Raw genomic sequence first — 18658 nt, forward strand, 5'->3', positions numbered from 1 at the left:
AAATTTTTTAATATTATATACATAAAATAAGGATGCGTCGCACAGGGTCCGCGTCAAAAAAGTATCGATTTCTAATATTTTAAGACGAGCCAAAAATTCATCGATTATACATTTTAGTAGTACATTGATTATAGAATCATTTGGTACCATGCAGACACCAGCGTACAAATTTTTTAATATGATAAACATAAAATAAGGATGCGTCCCACAGGGTCCGCGTCAAAAAAGTATCGATTTCCAATATTTTAAGACGAGCCAAAAATTCATCGATTATACATTTTAATAGTACATTGATTACAGAATCTTTTCGTACCATGCAGACACCAGCGTACAAATTTTTTAATATTGTAAACATAAAATAAGGATGCGTCGCATAGGGTCAGCGGTAAAAAGTATCGATTTCCAATATTTTAAGACGAGCCAAAAATTCATCGATTATACATTTTAATAGTACATTGATTACAGAATTATTTGGTACCAAGCAGACACCAGCGTACAAATTTTTTAATATGATATACATAAAATAAGGATGCGTCGCACAGGGTCCGCGTCAAAAAAGTATCGATTTCTAATATTTTAAGACGAGCCAAAAATTCATCTATTATACATTTTAGTAGTACATTGATTATAGAATCATTTGGTACCAAACAAACACCAGCGTACTTTTTTTTTAACTTGATATACATAAAATAATGTTACGTCGCATAGGGTCAGCGGTAAAAAAGTATCGATTTCTAATATTTTAAGACGAGCCAAAAATTCATCGATTATACATTTTAATAGTACATTGATTACAGAATCATTTGGTACCAAACAGACACCAGCGTACAAATTTTTTAACTTGATATACATAAAATAAGGTTGCGTCGCATGGGGTCAGCGGTAAAAAAGTATCTATTTCTAATATTTAAAGACGAGCCAATAATTCATCGATTATACATTTTAATAGTACATCAATTACAGAATCATTTGGTACCATACAGACACCAGCGTACAAATTTTTAACTTGATCTACATAAAATAAGATTGCGTCGCATAGGGTCAGCGGTAAAAAAGTGTCGGTTTCTAATATTTAAAGAGAAGCCAAAAATTCATCGATTATACATTTTAATAGTACATTGATTACAGAATCTTTTGGTACCATGCAGACACCAGCGTACAAATTTTTTAATATGGTAAACATAATATAAGGATGTGTCGCACAGGGTCCGCGTAAAAAAAGTATCGTTTTCTAATATTTTAAGACGAGCCAAAAATTAATCGATTATACATTTTAATAGTACATTGATTACAGAATTATTTGGTACCAAGCAGACACCAGCGTACAAATTTTTTAATATGATATACATAAAATAAGGATGCGTCGCACAGGGTCCGCGTCAAAAAAGTATCGATTTCTAATATTTTAAGACGAGCCAAAAATTCATCGATTATACATTTTAATAGTACATTGATTATAGAATCATTTGGTACGAAACAGACACCAGCGTACTATTTTTTTAACTTGATATACATAAAATAATGTTGCGTCGCATAAGGTCAGCGGTAAAAAAGTATCGATTTCTAATATTTTAAGACGAGCCAAAAATTCATCGATTATACATTTTAATAGTACATTGATTATAGAATCTTTTGGTACCAAGCAGACAATAGCGTACAAACTTTTTAACTTGATATACATGAAATAAGGTTACGTCGCATGGGGTCAGCGGTAAAAAAGTATCGATTTCTAATATTTAAAGAGAAGCCAAAAATTCATCGATTATACATTTTAATAGTACATTGATTATAGAATCATTTGGTACGAAACAGACACCAGCGTACAAATTTTTTAACTTGATATACATAAAATAAAGTTGCGTCGCATGGGGTCAGCGATAAAAAAGTATGGATTTCTAATATTTAAACACGAGCCAAAAATTCATCGATTATACATTTGAATAGTACATTGATTACAGAATTATTTAATACCAAGCAGACACCAGCGTACAAATTTTTTAATATGAAAAACTTAAAATAGGTATGCGTCGCACAGGGTTCGCGTCAAAAAAGTATCAATTTCAAATATATTAGGACGAGCCAAAAATTCATCGATTATACATTTTAATAGTACATTGATTACAGAATCTTTTGGTACCATGCAGACACCAGCGTACAAATTTTTTAATACGATAACATAAAATACGTATGCGTAGCACAGGGTTCGCGTCAAAAAAGTATCAATTTCTAATATTTTAAGACGAGCCAAAAATTCATCGATTATACTTTTTAATAGTACATTGATTACAGAATCATTTGGTACCAAACAGACACCAGCGTACAAATTTTTTTATATGATATACATAAAACAAGGATGCGTCGCACAGGGTCCGCGTCAAAAAAGTATCGATTTCTAATATTTTAAGACGAGCCAAAAATTCATCGATTATACATTTTAGTAGTATATTGATTATAGAATCATTTGGTACCAAACAGACACCAGCGTACTTTTTTTTTAACTTGATATACATAAAATAATGTTGCATCGCATAGGGTCAGCGGTAAAAAAGTATCGATTTCTAATATTTTAAGACGAGCCAAAAATTCATCGATTATACATTTTAATAGTACATTGATTACAGAATCATTTGGTACCAAACAGACACCAGCGTACAAATTTTTTAACTTGATATACATAAAATAAGGTTGCGTCGCATAGGGTCAGCGGTAAAAAGTATCGATTTCCAATATTTTAAGACGAGCCAAAAATTCATCGATTATACATTTTAATAGTACATTGATTACAGAATCTTTTCGTACCATGCAGACACCAGCGTACAAATTTTTTAATATGGTAAACATAAAATAAGGATGCGTCGCATAGGGTCAGCGGTAAAAAGTATCGATTTCCAATATTTTAAGACGAGCCAAAAATTCATCGATTATACATTTTAATAGTACATTGATTACAGAATCTTTTCGTACCATGCAGACACCAGCGTACAAATTTTTTAATATTGTAAACATAAAATAAGGATGCGTCGCATAGGGTCAGCGGTAAAAAGTATCGATTTCCAATATTTTAAGACGAGCCAAAAATTCATCGATTATACATTTTAATAGTACATTGATTACAGAATTATTTGGTACCAAGCAGACACCAGCGTACAAATTTTTTAATATGATATACATAAAATAAGGATGCGTCGCACAGGGTCCGCGTCAAAAAAGTATCGATTTCTAATATTTTAAGACGAGCCAAAAATTCATCTATTATACATTTTAGTAGTACATTGATTATAGAATCATTTGGTACCAAACAGACACCAGCGTACTTTTTTTTTAACTTGATATACATAAAATAATGTTACGTCGCATAGGGTCAGCGGTAAAAAAGTATCGATTTCTAATATTTTAAGACGAGCCAAAAATTCATCGATTATACATTTTAATAGTACATTGATTACAGAATCATTTGGTACCAAACAGACACCAGCGTACAAATTTTTTAACTTGATATACATAAAATAAAGTTGCGTCGCATAGGGTCAGCGGTAAAAAGTATCGATTTCCAATATTTTAAGACGAGCCAAAAATTCATCGATTATACATTTTAATAGTACATTGATTACAGAATCTTTTCGTACCATGCAGACACCAGCGTACAAATTTTTTAATATGGTAAACATAAAATAAGGATGCGTCGCGTAGGGTCAGCGGTAAAAAAGTAACGATTTCTAATATTTCAAGACGAGCCAAAAATTCATCGATTATACATTTTAATAGTACATTGATTACAGAATTATTTGGTACCAAGCAGACACCAGCGTACTAATTTTTAATATGATATACATAAAATAAGTATGCGTCGCACAGGGTCCGCGTCAAAAAAGTATCGATTTCTAATATTTTAAGACGAGCCAAAAATTCATCGATTATACATTTTAATAGTACATTGATTACAGAATCATTTGGTACCAAACAGACACCAGCGTACAAATTTTTTTATATGATATACATAAAACAAGGATGCGTCGCACAGGGTCCGCGTCAAAAAAGTATCGATTTCTAATATTTTAAGACGAGCCAAAAATTCATCGATTATACATTTTAGTAGTATATTGATTATAGAATCATTTGGTACCAAACAGACACCAGCGTACTTTTTTTTTAACTTGATATACATAAAATAATGAGCATCGCATAGGGTCAGCGGTAAAAAAGTATCGATTTCTAATATTTTAAGACGAGCCAAAAATTCATCGATTATACATTTTAATAGTACATTGATTACAGAATCATTTGGTACCAAACAGACACCAGCGTACAAATTTTTTAACTTGATATACTTAAAATAAGGTTGCGTCGCATAGGGTCAGCGGTAAAAAGTATCGATTTCCAATATTTTAAGACGAGCCAAAAATTCATCGATTATACATTTTAATAGTACATTGATTACAGAATCTTTTCGTACCATGCAGACACCAGCGTACAAATTTTTTAATATGGTAAACATAAAATAAGGATGCGTCGCATAGGGTCAGCGGTAAAAAGTATCGATTTCCAATATTTTAAGACGAGCCAAAAATTCATCGATTATACATTTTAATAGTACATTGATTACAGAATCTTTTCGTACCAAGCAGACATCAGCGTACAAATTTTTTAATATTATATACATAAAATAAGGATGCGTCGCACAGGGTCCGCGTCAAAAAAGTATCGATATCTAATATTTTAAGACGAGCCAAAAATTCATCGATTATACATTTTAGTAGTACATTGATTATAGAATCATTTGGTACCAAACAGACACCAGCGTACTTTTTTTTTAACTTGATATACATAAAATAATGTTGCGTCGCATAGGGTCAGCGGTAAAAAAGTATCGATTTCTAATATTTTAAGACGAGCCAAAAATTCATCGATTATACATTATAATAGTACATTGATTACAGAATCTTTTCGTACCATGCAGACACCAGCGTACAAATTTTTTAATATGATAAACATAAAATAAGGATGCGTCCCACAGGGTCCGCGTCAAAAAAGTATCGATTTCCAATATTTTAAGACGAGCCAAAAATTCATCGATTATACATTTTAATAGTACATTGATTACAGAATCTTTTCGTACCATGCAGACACCAGCGTACAAATTTTTTAATATTGTAAACATAAAATAAGGATGCGTCGCATAGGGTCAGCGGTAAAAAGTATCGATTTCCAATATTTTAAGACGAGCCAAAAATTCATCGATTATACATTTTAGTAGTACATTGATTATAGAATCATTTGGTACCAAACAGACACCAGCGTACTTTTTTTTTAACTTGATATACATAAAATAATGTTGCGTCGCATAGGGTCAGCGGTAAAAAAGTATCGATTTCTAATATTTTAAGACGAGCCAAAAATTCATCGATTATACATTATAATAGTACATTGATTACAGAATCTTTTCGTACCATGCAGACACCAGCGTACAAATTTTTTAATATGATAAACATAAAATAAGGATGCGTCCCACAGGGTCCGCGTCAAAAAAGTATCGATTTCCAATATTTTAAGACGAGCCAAAAATTCATCGATTATACATTTTAATAGTACATTGATTACAGAATCTTTTCGTACCATGCAGACACCAGCGTACAAATTTTTTAATATGGTAAACATAAAATAAGGATGCGTCGCGTAGGGTCAGCGGTAAAAAAGTAACGATTTCTAATATTTTAAGACGAGCCAAAAATTCATCGATTATACATTTTAATAGTACATTGATTACAGAATTATTTGGTACCAAGCAGACACCAGCGTACTAATTTTTAATATGATATACATAAAATAAGTATGCGTCGCACAGGGTCCGCGTCAAAAAAGTATCGATTTCTAATATTTTAAGACGAGCCAAAAATTCATCGATTATACATTTTAATAGTACATTGATTACAGAATTATTTGGTATCAAGCAGAGACCAGCGTACAAATTTTTTAATATGATAAACATAAGATAAGGATGAGTCCCACAGGGTCCGCGTCGAAAAAGTATCAATTTCTAATATTTTAAGACGAGCCAAAAATTCATCGATTATACATTTTAATAGTACATTGATTATAGAATCTTTTGGTACCAAGCAGACAACAGCGTACAAACTTTTTAACTTGATATACATAAAATAAGGTTGCGTCGCATGGGGTCAGCGGTAAAAAAGTATCGATTTCTAATATTTTGAGACGAGCCAAAAATTCATCGATTATACATTTTAATAGTACATTGATTACAGAATCATTTGGTACCAAACAGACACCAGCGTACAAATTTTTTAATATGGTAAACATAAAATAAGGATGCGTCGCATAGGGTCAGCGGTAAAAAGTATCGATTTCCAATATTTTAAGACGAGCCAAAATTTCATCGATTATACATTTTATAAGTACATTGATTACAGAATTATTTGGTACCAAGCAGACATCAGCGTACAAATTTTTTAATATTATATACATAAAATAAGGATGCGTCGCACAGGGTCCGCGTCAAAAAAGTATCGATTTCTAATATTTTAAGACGAGCCAAAAATTCATCGATTATACATTTTAGTAGTACATTGATTATAGAATCATTTGGTACCATGCAGACACCAGCGTACAAATTTTTTAATATGATAAACATAAAATAAGGATGCGTCCCACAGGGTCCGCGTCAAAAAAGTATCGATTTCCAATATTTTAAGACGAGCCAAAAATTCATCGATTATACATTTTAATAGTACATTGATTACAGAATCTTTTCGTACCATGCAGACACCAGCGTACAAATTTTTTAATATTGTAAACATAAAATAAGGATGCGTCGCATAGGGTCAGCGGTAAAAAGTATCGATTTCCAATATTTTAAGACGAGCCAAAAATTCATCGATTATACATTTTAATAGTACATTGATTACAGAATTATTTGGTACCAAGCAGACACCAGCGTACAAATTTTTTAATATGATATACATAAAATAAGGATGCGTCGCACAGGGTCCGCGTCAAAAAAGTATCGATTTCTAATATTTTAAGACGAGCCAAAAATTCATCTATTATACATTTTAGTAGTACATTGATTATAGAATCATTTGGTACCAAACAGACACCAGCGTACTTTTTTTTTAACTTGATATACATAAAATAATGTTACGTCGCATAGGGTCAGCGGTAAAAAAGTATCGATTTCTAATATTTTAAGACGAGCCAAAAATTCATCGATTATACATTTTAATAGTACATTGATTACAGAATCATTTGGTACCAAACAGACACCAGCGTACAAATTTTTTAACTTGATATACATAAAATAAAGTTGCGTCGCATAGGGTCAGCGGTAAAAAGTATCGATTTCCAATATTTTAAGACGAGCCAAAAATTCATCGATTATACATTTTAATAGTACATTGATTACAGAATCTTTTCGTACCATGCAGACACCAGCGTACAAATTTTTTAATATGGTAAACATAAAATAAGGATGCGTCGCGTAGGGTCTGCGGTAAAAAAGTAACGATTTCTAATATTTCAAGACGAGCCAAAAATTCATCGATTATACATTTTAATAGTACATTGATTACAGAATTATTTGGTACCAAGCAGACACCAGCGTACTAATTTTTAATATGATATACATAAAATAAGTATGCGTCGCACAGGGTCCGCGTCAAAAAAGTATCGATTTCTAATATTTTAAGACGAGCCAAAAATTCATCGATTATACATTTTAATAGTACATTGATTACAGAATTATTTGGTATCAAGCAGAGACCAGCGTACAAATTTTTTAATATGATAAACATAAAATAAGATTGCGTCGCATGGGGTCAGCGGTAAAAAAGTATCAATTTCTAATATTTTAAGACGAGCCAAAAATTCATCGATTATACATTTTAATAGTACATTGATTACAGAATCATTTGGTACCAAACAGACACCAGCGTACAAATTTTTTTATATGATATACATAAAACAAGGATGCGTCGCACAGGGTCCGCGTCAAAAAAGTATCGATTTCTAATATTTTAAGACGAGCCAAAAATTCATCGATTATACATTTTAGTAGTATATTGATTATAGAATCATTTGGTACCAAACAGACACCAGCGTACTTTTTTTTTAACTTGATATACATAAAATAATGTTGCATCGCATAGGGTCAGCGGTAAAAAAGTATCGATTTCTAATATTTTAAGACGAGCCAAAAATTCATCGATTATACATTTTAATAGTACATTGATTACAGAATCTTTTCGTACCATGCAGACACCAGCGTACAAATTTTTTAATATGGTAAACATAAAATAAGGATGCGTCGCATAGGGTCAGCGGTAAAAAGTATCGATTTCCAATATTTTAAGACGAGCCAAAAATTCATCGATTATACATTTTAGTAGTACATTGATTATAGAATCATTTGGTACCAAACAGACACCAGCGTACTTTTTTTTTAACTTGATATACATAAAATAATGTTGCGTCGCATAGGGTCAGCGGTAAAAAAGTATCGATTTCTAATATTTTAAGACGAGCCAAAAATTCATCGATTATACATTATAATAGTACATTGATTACAGAATCTTTTCGTACCATGCAGACACCAGCGTACAAATTTTTTAATATGATAAACATAAAATAAGGATGCGTCCCACAGGGTCCGCGTCAAAAAAGTATCGATTTCCAATATTTTAAGACGAGCCAAAAATTCATCGATTATACATTTTAATAGTACATTGATTACAGAATCTTTTCGTACCATGCAGACACCAGCGTACAAATTTTTTAATATGGTAAACATAAAATAAGGATGCGTCGCGTAGGGTCAGCGGTAAAAAAGTAACGATTTCTAATATTTTAAGACGAGCCAAAAATTCATCGATTATACATTTTAATAGTACATTGATTACAGAATTATTTGGTACCAAGCAGACACCAGCGTACTAATTTTTAATATGATATACATAAAATAAGTATGCGTCGCACAGGGTCCGCGTCAAAAAAGTATCGATTTCTAATATTTTAAGACGAGCCAAAAATTCATCGATTATACATTTTAATAGTACATTGATTACAGAATTATTTGGTATCAAGCAGAGACCAGCGTACAAATTTTTTAATATGATAAACATAAGATAAGGATGAGTCCCACAGGGTCCGCGTCGAAAAAGTATCAATTTCTAATATTTTAAGACGAGCCAAAAATTCATCGATTATACATTTTAATAGTACATTGATTATAGAATCTTTTGGTACCAAGCAGACAACAGCGTACAAACTTTTTAACTTGATATACATAAAATAAGGTTCGTCGCATGGGGTCAGCGGTAAAAAAGTATCGATTTCTAATATTTTGAGACGAGCCAAAAATTCATCGATTATACATTTTAATAGTACATTGATTACAGAATTATTTGGTACCAAGCAGACACCAGCGTACAAATTTTTTAACTTGATATACATAAAATAAGATTGCGTCGCATGGGGTCAGCGGTAAAAAAGTATCGATTTCTAATATTTAAAGACGAGCCAATAATTCATCGATTATACATTTTAATAGTACATTAATTACAGAATCATTTGGTACCAAACAGACACCAGCGTACAAATTTTTTAACTTGATCTACATAAAATAAGATTGCGTCGCATGGGGTCAGCGGTAAAAAAGTATCGATTTCTAATATTTAAAGACGAGCCAATAATTCATCGATTATACATTTTAATAGTACATTAATTACAGAATCATTTGGTACCATACAGACACCAGCGTACAAATTTTTAACTTGATCTACATAAAATAAGATTGCGTCGCATAGGGTCAGCGAAAAAAAAAAATCGGTTTCTAATATTTAAAGAGAAGCCAAAAATTCATCGATTATACATTTTAATAGTACATTGATTACAGAATCTTTTGGTACCATGCAGACACCAGCGTACAAATTTTTTAATACGATAACATAAATTAAGGATGCGTCGCACAGGGTCCGCGTCAAAAAAGTATCAATTTCTAATATTTTAAGACGAGCCAAAAATTCATCGATTATACATTTTAATATTACATTGATTATAGAATCTTTTGGTACCAAGCAGACAACAGCGTACAAACTTTTTAACTTGATATACATAAAATAATGTTGCGTCGCATAAGGTCAGCGGTAAAAAAGTATCGATTTCTAATATTTTAAGACGAGCCAAAAATTCATCGATTATACATTTTAATAGTACATTGATTATAGAATCTTTTGGTACCAAGCAGACAATAGCGTACAAACTTTTTAACTTGATATACATAAAATAAGGTTGCGTCGCATGGGGTCAGCGGTAAAAAAGTATCGATTTCTAATATTTAAAGAGAAGCCAAAAATTCATCGATTATACATTTTAATAGTACATTGATTATAGAATCATTTGGTACGAAACAGACACCAGCGTACAAATTTTTTAACTTGATATACATAAAATAAAGTTGCGTCGCATGGGGTCAGCGATAAAAAAGTATGGATTTCTAATATTTAAACACGAGCCAAAAATTCATCGATTATACATTTGAATAGTACATTGATTACAGAATTATTTAATACCAAGCAGACACCAGCGTACAAATTTTTTAATATGAAAAACTTAAAATAGGTATGCGTCGCACAGGGTTCGCGTCAAAAAGGTATCAATTTCTAATATATTAGGACGAGCCAAAAATTCATCGATTATACATTTTAATAGTACATTGATTACAGAATCTTTTGGTACCATGCAGACACCAGCGTACAAATTTTTTAATACGATAACATAAAATACGTATGCGTAGCACAGGGTTCGCGTCAAAAAAGTATCAATTTCTAATATTTTAAGACGAGCCAAAAATTCATCGATTATACTTTTTAATAGTACATTGATTACAGAATCATTTGGTACCAAACAGACACCAGCGTACAAATTTTTTAACTTGATATATATAAAATAAGGTTGCGTGAGAAAATTTGCAACATGAATTTTTTTTATTAGACGAAGAAATTAGACGAACATAATTGGTAGTAATATAAATAGAATGATTAAAGAGATTATCACATTAATATTAATTACATTACATTGTATTTGATAGTGACTATCAATGGCTTGACAACGACGATAAAATTGATTATTAATATTAATCAAAGATGTGAAAAATCGTTCGGTCAAAAAAGCGATTACCATTATGACATCATTATTTGAGGCATCATTGGCGGTTAAACGTTTAGAAGTACGATCGGCTGTGCTTCAGACAAGATTTTCCACCGAAACGTATCCGGAATTGTTAGAAGGGGGCTAAGACATAAAAAGATGCATTTATTAAGAATCGGCGAGAGGGTGTGGGGGAGATATATTATATATATACATATATTTGTTGGCTGGAACATTTTTCATTGATATACGATAATCGTATTCTATATCGATTTATGAAGATCGACCAAAATCAGACGTAGTTGGAAAGAACACATGCAAGTCTCACAACACAAGAATTCTCATACTTTTTTTCGCAAACGTTAATTGAGACGTTTGCAGTACAGAAAAGTTGAAAAGTAAACGTGGAGGAGAGAGAAAGAGGATAAGATTAAGGATGAAAGTGATGATGAGCGAGAAGAAACTAAAAGACAAGATATATTTTGTGAGGTAGTAGTAGAGACGATGCACGATAAAAATTTTTTACACACGGCTACGTATTTCGGGAGTAAAACAAAAGTCATCACTTGACTTGCAATACAAAGTGACAGTTGCACACAATTGCAAATATATTGCATACTTCAATATTGAAAGGTATATTGAAAGGTTAAAAGAGTGTATAAAAACATTATAAATAAAAGCTTACAATATATAAATTTCATTATTATAATATAATATAATATATCGATATTTCTCGATATATAATATTATATTATATTATATCGATATATACGATATCGAGTTATGAAGCCGTATGAAAAACATGCTTACTTCGTAGAATAGAAAGTTAAATAGTAATTGAAAAATAATCCTATGTTATCAGTTTGCATCTTTGACATTTGTCTTGCTAAAAATTTTCTTTTGCTACATTACCTATAAACATAATTTAGGTATAATTACCGATAAATTTAAACAATTTAAAACTTTCCGTTGGCTGTACTATTTCTCATGCCTTTGTTTTAAAAAACAAATTCTACATTATATCTTAACATTATAAAAAATAATCTGTCTAACATAATCACGTTACAATATTAGTGAAACAAATGATATATCAAATAATATTAAATGTATTATGAAATTTGAACTAATGTAAAATTATTATTTTTATATTAATATTTTTTAATCAATTAAGTATGTCGCCAATTTATTGCTTCATGCAATGACTTTGCACCATGTATATAAAAATAATTACTATCAATTTACCTGTATATATCTGTCAATATTCCACGGAATTAGCGCCGAATCTTGTATTTCGGCTTTCAAAATTTCTATATATTCCAGGATAAGTCTGAATTTTGGTCTTCGATTCACAACATTCCAACAACTTAGCATTAACTTGTGCAATTGATTTGGACAGTTACGAGGCATCGGCAACCTGTTCCCCGCACACACATATTCCATTATTTCGTAATCATCTATGGCAGCATAGGGCCGCTGACCAAATGATGTAATTTCCCACATTAGTACTCCGAATGCCCAAACATCGCTTTGTGAAGTAAATTTTTTTGTCTCCAAAAATTCCGGTGCTATCCAACGAACAGGAAGCGGGTTTTCATTTTCCTAATTTTAATGTACAATTTTAGTGCAGTAAAGTCTTTTACCGAAGTCATCTATTTTTTGAAGCAAACATTTGCGCGAGAAAATTAAGTCATCTACCTTCCTTTATATACATATACAAATATAAAAATAGTTTTACACTATAATATTTTTGTTTACACTTTAGTCAGTTTAAAGATATATAATATTATAACAATGCAAAAATAAAAAAATTGTCTTAACTATTTTAAATAAATGCATTTACCATGCGGTAATAGTCTTTTTCGTAAATATCTCTAGCCAGTCCGAAGTCGCTGATTTTGACAATACGATGTTCGCGATCTCTCGCCGATATTAAGCAATTACGACACGCAAGATCTCTATGCACATAATGCTGTTCTTCTAAGTAGCGACAACCCCGAGCAACATCTTCGCACATGGCGAGCAAGTCTTTCAGATGTAAAGCTTGTGGATCTGACCGTTGCAATGTCCGACTCTCTCTCAAATAATTCAGTAAGTCCCCAGCTTCCATTAATTCCAATATAAGCCATGGTGAATCCATGGCGTCAACACAGGTGCCCAACAATCTCAGCACATGTTTGTGGTCAAAGTCTCTCATAATCTTAGCCTCTTTTTTGAATTCGTTTTTTTGTTGCAGTGTAGCATTTTTTGGTGGCTTTTTTATAGCGACAGGTGTTCTTTCCGACTTTTCTAAATTTTCGACGATTCCTTGATATACCTGCGACATATTCATAATCAACACAAATTGATAGAATGCATGCTAAAAATGTTTATATTATTTAACATTTTATGAGAAATTTTGATTTTTGCAATTACTTTGATTAAAAGTGTGCCTTTATCTCAACATTTTTTATTAAAATGTTAAGAAAAATAATTCGAGAATATATTTAAAAAATAAGAAATTAGTTACACCTCTCCGAAATTGCCACTGCCTAGAATCTTTTCTAGCGTAATTTGCTCTTTCTTGATTATGATTCGTGGAAATTTGTCTGGATTACTTTGCGGAATAGGATCTTGCATAGAATTTGGTTCATGATTCTCGGAAAGTGTGTCATATTCAATTGATGATTTATTACCTATTATTTAAAACGGAATTATTTTGTATTTTTTACGTTGTTGGCATGCTGTTTGATACAAAAGTTATAATATACTTTCTAATAATATACATATAGCTAATATATATATAGCGAAATTTAAATCAACAAATAAATTAACTTTTCAGAAACTCTTTATATATGTTACTCGCAATCGTCGAATTTGCTCATTGCCCGAATTTTTTAACCACAACGCGATGTGAATAAGCTTAAATATCCACAATGCGTTCTGGGTATTTATTTCGGCCACTGGACGTCGGAAAACACTCACAACGCGTTGTGGGTATTTCAGTTTGCTCAATAGCCGAAAAAATATAATTTTTCATTTTGTGGCCCTTACAAAATAGCTACAACGCGTTGTGAGTGTTCTGATTTCCCCACTACGCGTTCTGAGTATTTTGTGTTTACCCACAATTCATGGTTTTTCATTTTTTTTTAAATTTTCATTCGATAACTTTTTGTCATAATGATATGTTTTATGTTATTATTTTTTAATTACGACACTATTTTATTATGATAAAAGGTTTTCTTCTTGGGAAATTAACATATTCAACTTTTGTTACTGCGATGCAATTATAATTATACATTTGAGTCGTTCGCTCGAAGAACGACTTAAGTCGACTTAAGTTTTTGCAAGAAAAACTGAATTAAAGATTCAACTGTGTGATTCGAGTTATTAGTTATTATGTTATTCAGCTTTTATATATTTTAATATACACGTTCCTATTTTGCTGAGTAGCAAAATATTTAATAACTTGAATCATTTAGTTGAATCTTCAATTTTTTTGTGCAAAAACTTAAGTCGACTTAAGTCGTTCTTCGAGCGAACGACTCATTTGTTTAATACAATTACATATTATAATTATATTAAAAAATAACACCATTAAAATAAAAGTTATAAAATACAATTGTAATTTTTAAAAAGATAAATAAAAAGTGAAAGAAAATCTTTTTATAGTTATATGCGTATAACTTTGCTTAATATTTTTTTCTATTCTTACATGCACTACTATTATGACATTTAGAATTAAATTAAGAATTTAGAATTACATAGACATTTAGAATTACATTTAAATTTAATTTTGGCAAGAATATTTGTTATTACATCAATTAGAACAACCACATTTCACAAAAACCTTTTACATAATAAAATTGTTACATATAATAAAATAATAACATATACATACATATATCTAATCTAAAATAATTTTAAATCAAAGTCCTAAATTTATAACAAATATACTTACAACAGCATACGTAATACAAACACCAAACTGCAATGATAAACGTACAGATTGATAAGATTGCTACTAATAGGATGTAGTAGCTAGAATAGTCTTGCATAGTTGATCTTTTGAGCCTGTAAAGCCTTGTAGAGCCTGTTAAAGTTAAATCAACGATCGCGCTTGATTCGCTCCATACTCCACGTCCGTAAGCGTTTTCAGCTTGCACACGAAATCGATATTTCTGATTCATGTCTCTCGTTGTTATCCAGTAATTATTTGTTTCGTTGTAGTATAAATTCCATTGATTGTTTTTGTCAGTATGATTGTCTTCTTTGTAATTATATTCGATAATTAAACCCTCCAGTCGATATAAATTCACTTGTAAATCGTGAGATTTAGCAGGTTCCCATTGTAAATAATACGTGAAATTTGAAAGTTTCGTTGATATGGGTATCCCAGGAGCACTTGGTACATTACCTTTGTTACACAAGAGTACAGTTTAAATTTCTTTGTTTTATTCTAGGATATACATTTACTTAAAACATTTTACTTAAAACTTTATTATTTAATTTTTAACATTTACATAAATATTATTTAAAACATTTATAAAGTAAATATATGATATCATAATGTCTTTACTTTCTTACAGTATTAATCAGTAGATTTTGAAATTATAGACATGTCTGTGCAAATGAATTCTTACCGACATCATACTTCACAGTCACGTTATCAGAATAATTCTGGGCAGATTCATTGTTTGATAATATATAGTCATGAACGCTGACAAATTTGAGCGATGAGTTATCCTGTTGGATGGATAGTAAAAGCTAATTAGAATTTATAATTATAGCAAATAAGTCGTGGAAAGCCTCATTCTTTTCGATTGTCGCAACAATTTTTTCTAATAATTCAGTTTTATATTAGTTTGAGATTAATTATTAACAACATACCTTCAAGTAATACATTAGCTCAATTATCTTTTTTACGAGTGCAATTGTTATCACTGATAATTTTAAGATTTATATTTCAATAGTAAATATAATTTTTTATTATTATTTTTGTAGTTATATAAATTTTATAAATTCCTGTATTAAGAAATTTTATTTTTTTTTATCTCTCTATTTTCTTATTCAATTTCTATTATTATGTTTCAATAATTAATTATATTCCACAAATGAATTTCGAAGAGCATGATGCCATAAACGTTTGACTAAAATATGTATCCCGATTAAAATATGTATTAAAATATATGTTAACGTATACATATACATTGAGTGATAAATAAAATTAATGGACACATTGCAGATGATAGTTATTTAGCCATGGGCGTCCGCAGGAGAGTGAGGAGATAAGAGGGAGCATGTGCTCTCCCTTGAAATCAGTAAAAAATTTAGCATTTTTCCCCTTTTGAATAAACACTGGAATTTATTTGCATATTCGATATAAAAATAAAAAAAAAAAAATTAAATTTTAACAAATTAAAAAAGAGGAAAAAATAAGACACAAAAAATATTTTAATTCTGCCCCCCTGGGAAAAATTTTGCCGACGCCCATGTATTTAGCTATGCATATTGACCTTATGAAAATATTTGATTGAGATCAAGTGTATCTAAATGTATATATTGATCGTCTACTCGGGATTTAGTAGTCGTTTCATTATATACGCATGCAATTTATTCTAACCCAAAATTTTTTTACATTGATTTCGTTAAATAAAAATCATTTATTGTAAGTTTTAGACAAAAATTAATGTATATAAATATTTAAAAAAATAAAAATATTTTAGAAATTATTGAAAAATTATGTAAATAAACAAAAGTATCACATATGTATTCATCAATGTAGCAGAGAGTAAACGGAATCTTAACAGAATCGTTAATGTTAAAAATTCATTTTCTTAAATACAACAATTATGACAAAACGTATTACGTTAAGTTTTAATATACTGTCTTAATTATGTTTAATTTTATACTATATAATGTCAATTTTAAAATAAACTTTAATGATTTAAATGTGACGCAAAATTAACAAACGCTTTCTTTAAATGTATTTATATATATTTTTATATATAGCATCAAAACTTTCGCTACGCATTGTACAGTTTTAATTACACAAAATTATAATTTATTATTTACAAAGTTAAAATAATTAATTTTTTATATACAATATATATAACTTTCAATTTTCTTTATGAAAAAATTCTCTTATCTGCATGAATTTTAGATCAAAATACATGAAAATATTTTCTTTGGAGACTCACTGAAGCTTTTAGATTCTTCAAATACTCTAAATCCGTGGTTGCTCTGGTTAACATTATCACTTTAAATAAAATACACAATATTTTTAACGTTCTTAACATAATAATTTTTTCCTCTTGTAGATGTTTGTACCATGAATTTTTAAGTAATACTGGATGGCGTATGCTGTGGAGAAGTGCGCTCCACTGTAAATGTCCGTCCAGCCAGAAATGATTCGATGACGAATCGACGTCGATTCGACCAACATTCTGATTGGGCGACAGCCATCTTTGACAAAGTATAATATGTACTTTTAAACAGTTCAAATTCAAATTCAAATGGTAGTATAAATATGAATACTGATTAAAAGGATTTTTATAATTAAAACGTAGAAATTACAGTATTACATTATAGGAATGTTATTATATTACTAAAATACTCTCTAATTTTTACTACAATACATTCACTTAAATTGAGATATAAATTGTACATGTTACAATATATACTACTTTGTCTTTTAAGTAGAAGAAGATGTAAATAGCAAATAAAAAATGTGCATAAAATATAAAACTATATAAAACTAAATGAAGGATATATAAAAAAATGTATAAAATACGTATTGTAAAGGACAGAATTTAAAAAACCATAAGAAACGTTTTCTTTTAAAGAATTTTTTATGATATTGGACTCTATTATTATATAATTTTAAACGTATCTTCTGTATTTTTTAATATTTCTCTTATTTTTTTCCGCATAGATATTGTAAATATAAATATGTTTTTATTTTAAATGCAAAGAAGTGTAATATCAAAAACTAACAAATTTAAAAAGAAAGTTTAGGTGGTGCACTAGTTTGAAATTATGAAGATACGTGCATAGTGAATTCTTAATGTAAGTTGAAATATAGTATAAACGCATCAATTGTAGAATTCTATATATTATAGAAAGAATATATTAAAATATATTTTGAATTAAGATTATTTGTATAAACTGTTTCTCTATTTTGTAATACATATATTTATTAGGTAATATCTGAATATATAATATAAAACTATTTTTAAATATATCTGGATATAGTAAAAATGTATTACAGTTATGCAATTAAATTATAGATATATAGAATAGCAGATATTTTCAGAATATTAAGTTTATCTTCAACATCTTTATCAAATTTTTGCACTACTAAATATGTTTTCTTTTTTATATAGGTATATTTCACACATTTCCTTTTTATTATATATATCACTAAATTTATAATTAAACCTATAACTTTGATCTAATTTACTTAATTACTATGTTATTTTGCTGTGAAAATCTTATATCTTATTTAATGAAAGTAGAACAG

At 29.8% G+C, this 18658-nt stretch overlaps 1 protein-coding gene and 1 long non-coding RNA gene across 3 annotated transcripts in view; one reads left to right on the forward strand and one right to left on the reverse strand.

The window, feature by feature from the left end:
* The window catches only part of LOC145941233 (uncharacterized), a 179505-nt gene that overhangs the window by 124927 nt on the left and 35920 nt on the right, over positions 1-18658 (forward strand). The gene's annotated exons all lie outside the window — the stretch shown is intronic.
* Positions 10132-17512, reverse strand: LOC145941107 (proto-oncogene tyrosine-protein kinase ROS-like). 2 transcript variants are annotated; one of them, XM_083046965.1, is made up of 7 exons: positions 17337-17512; positions 15780-15882; positions 15143-15553; positions 13669-13832; positions 13001-13474; positions 12403-12759; positions 10132-11304 (listed from the first exon to the last, which is right to left on the reverse strand). In XM_083046965.1, the coding sequence occupies exons 1-7, from the start codon at positions 17433-17435 to the stop codon at positions 11257-11259; spliced, it is 1656 nt and encodes a 551-aa protein (XP_082903091.1). In that variant the 5' UTR covers positions 17436-17512; the 3' UTR covers positions 10132-11256. The 2 variants fall into 2 exon arrangements, with proteins under 2 accessions (XP_082903091.1, XP_082903080.1); XM_083046954.1 differs by having other exon boundaries at positions 15098-15553; positions 17337-17511.

This window comes from Prenolepis imparis, unplaced genomic scaffold, assembly GCF_030444845.1.
Source record: "Prenolepis imparis isolate NDT839.2.m4 unplaced genomic scaffold, iyPreImpa1.0 SCAF_1, whole genome shotgun sequence".
In the NCBI taxonomy this organism is placed as follows: Eukaryota; Metazoa; Arthropoda; class Insecta; order Hymenoptera; family Formicidae; genus Prenolepis; species Prenolepis imparis.

Bases quoted from the DNA above. Each gene is read 5' to 3' on its own strand.
- LOC145941107 (XM_083046954.1), bottom strand. From the start codon at position 17,435: ATGTTAAGAACGTTAAAAATATTGTGTATTTTATTTAAAGTGATAATG. The intron at 13,833-15,097 runs GTAAGTATATTT...TTTAAATAATAG, and splicing joins TTTGTATTACGTATGCTGTT to GTAATAAATCATCAATTGAA. The intron at 13,475-13,668 runs GTGTAACTAATT...AATATGTCGCAG, and splicing joins GCAGTGGCAATTTCGGAGAG to GTATATCAAGGAATCGTCGA.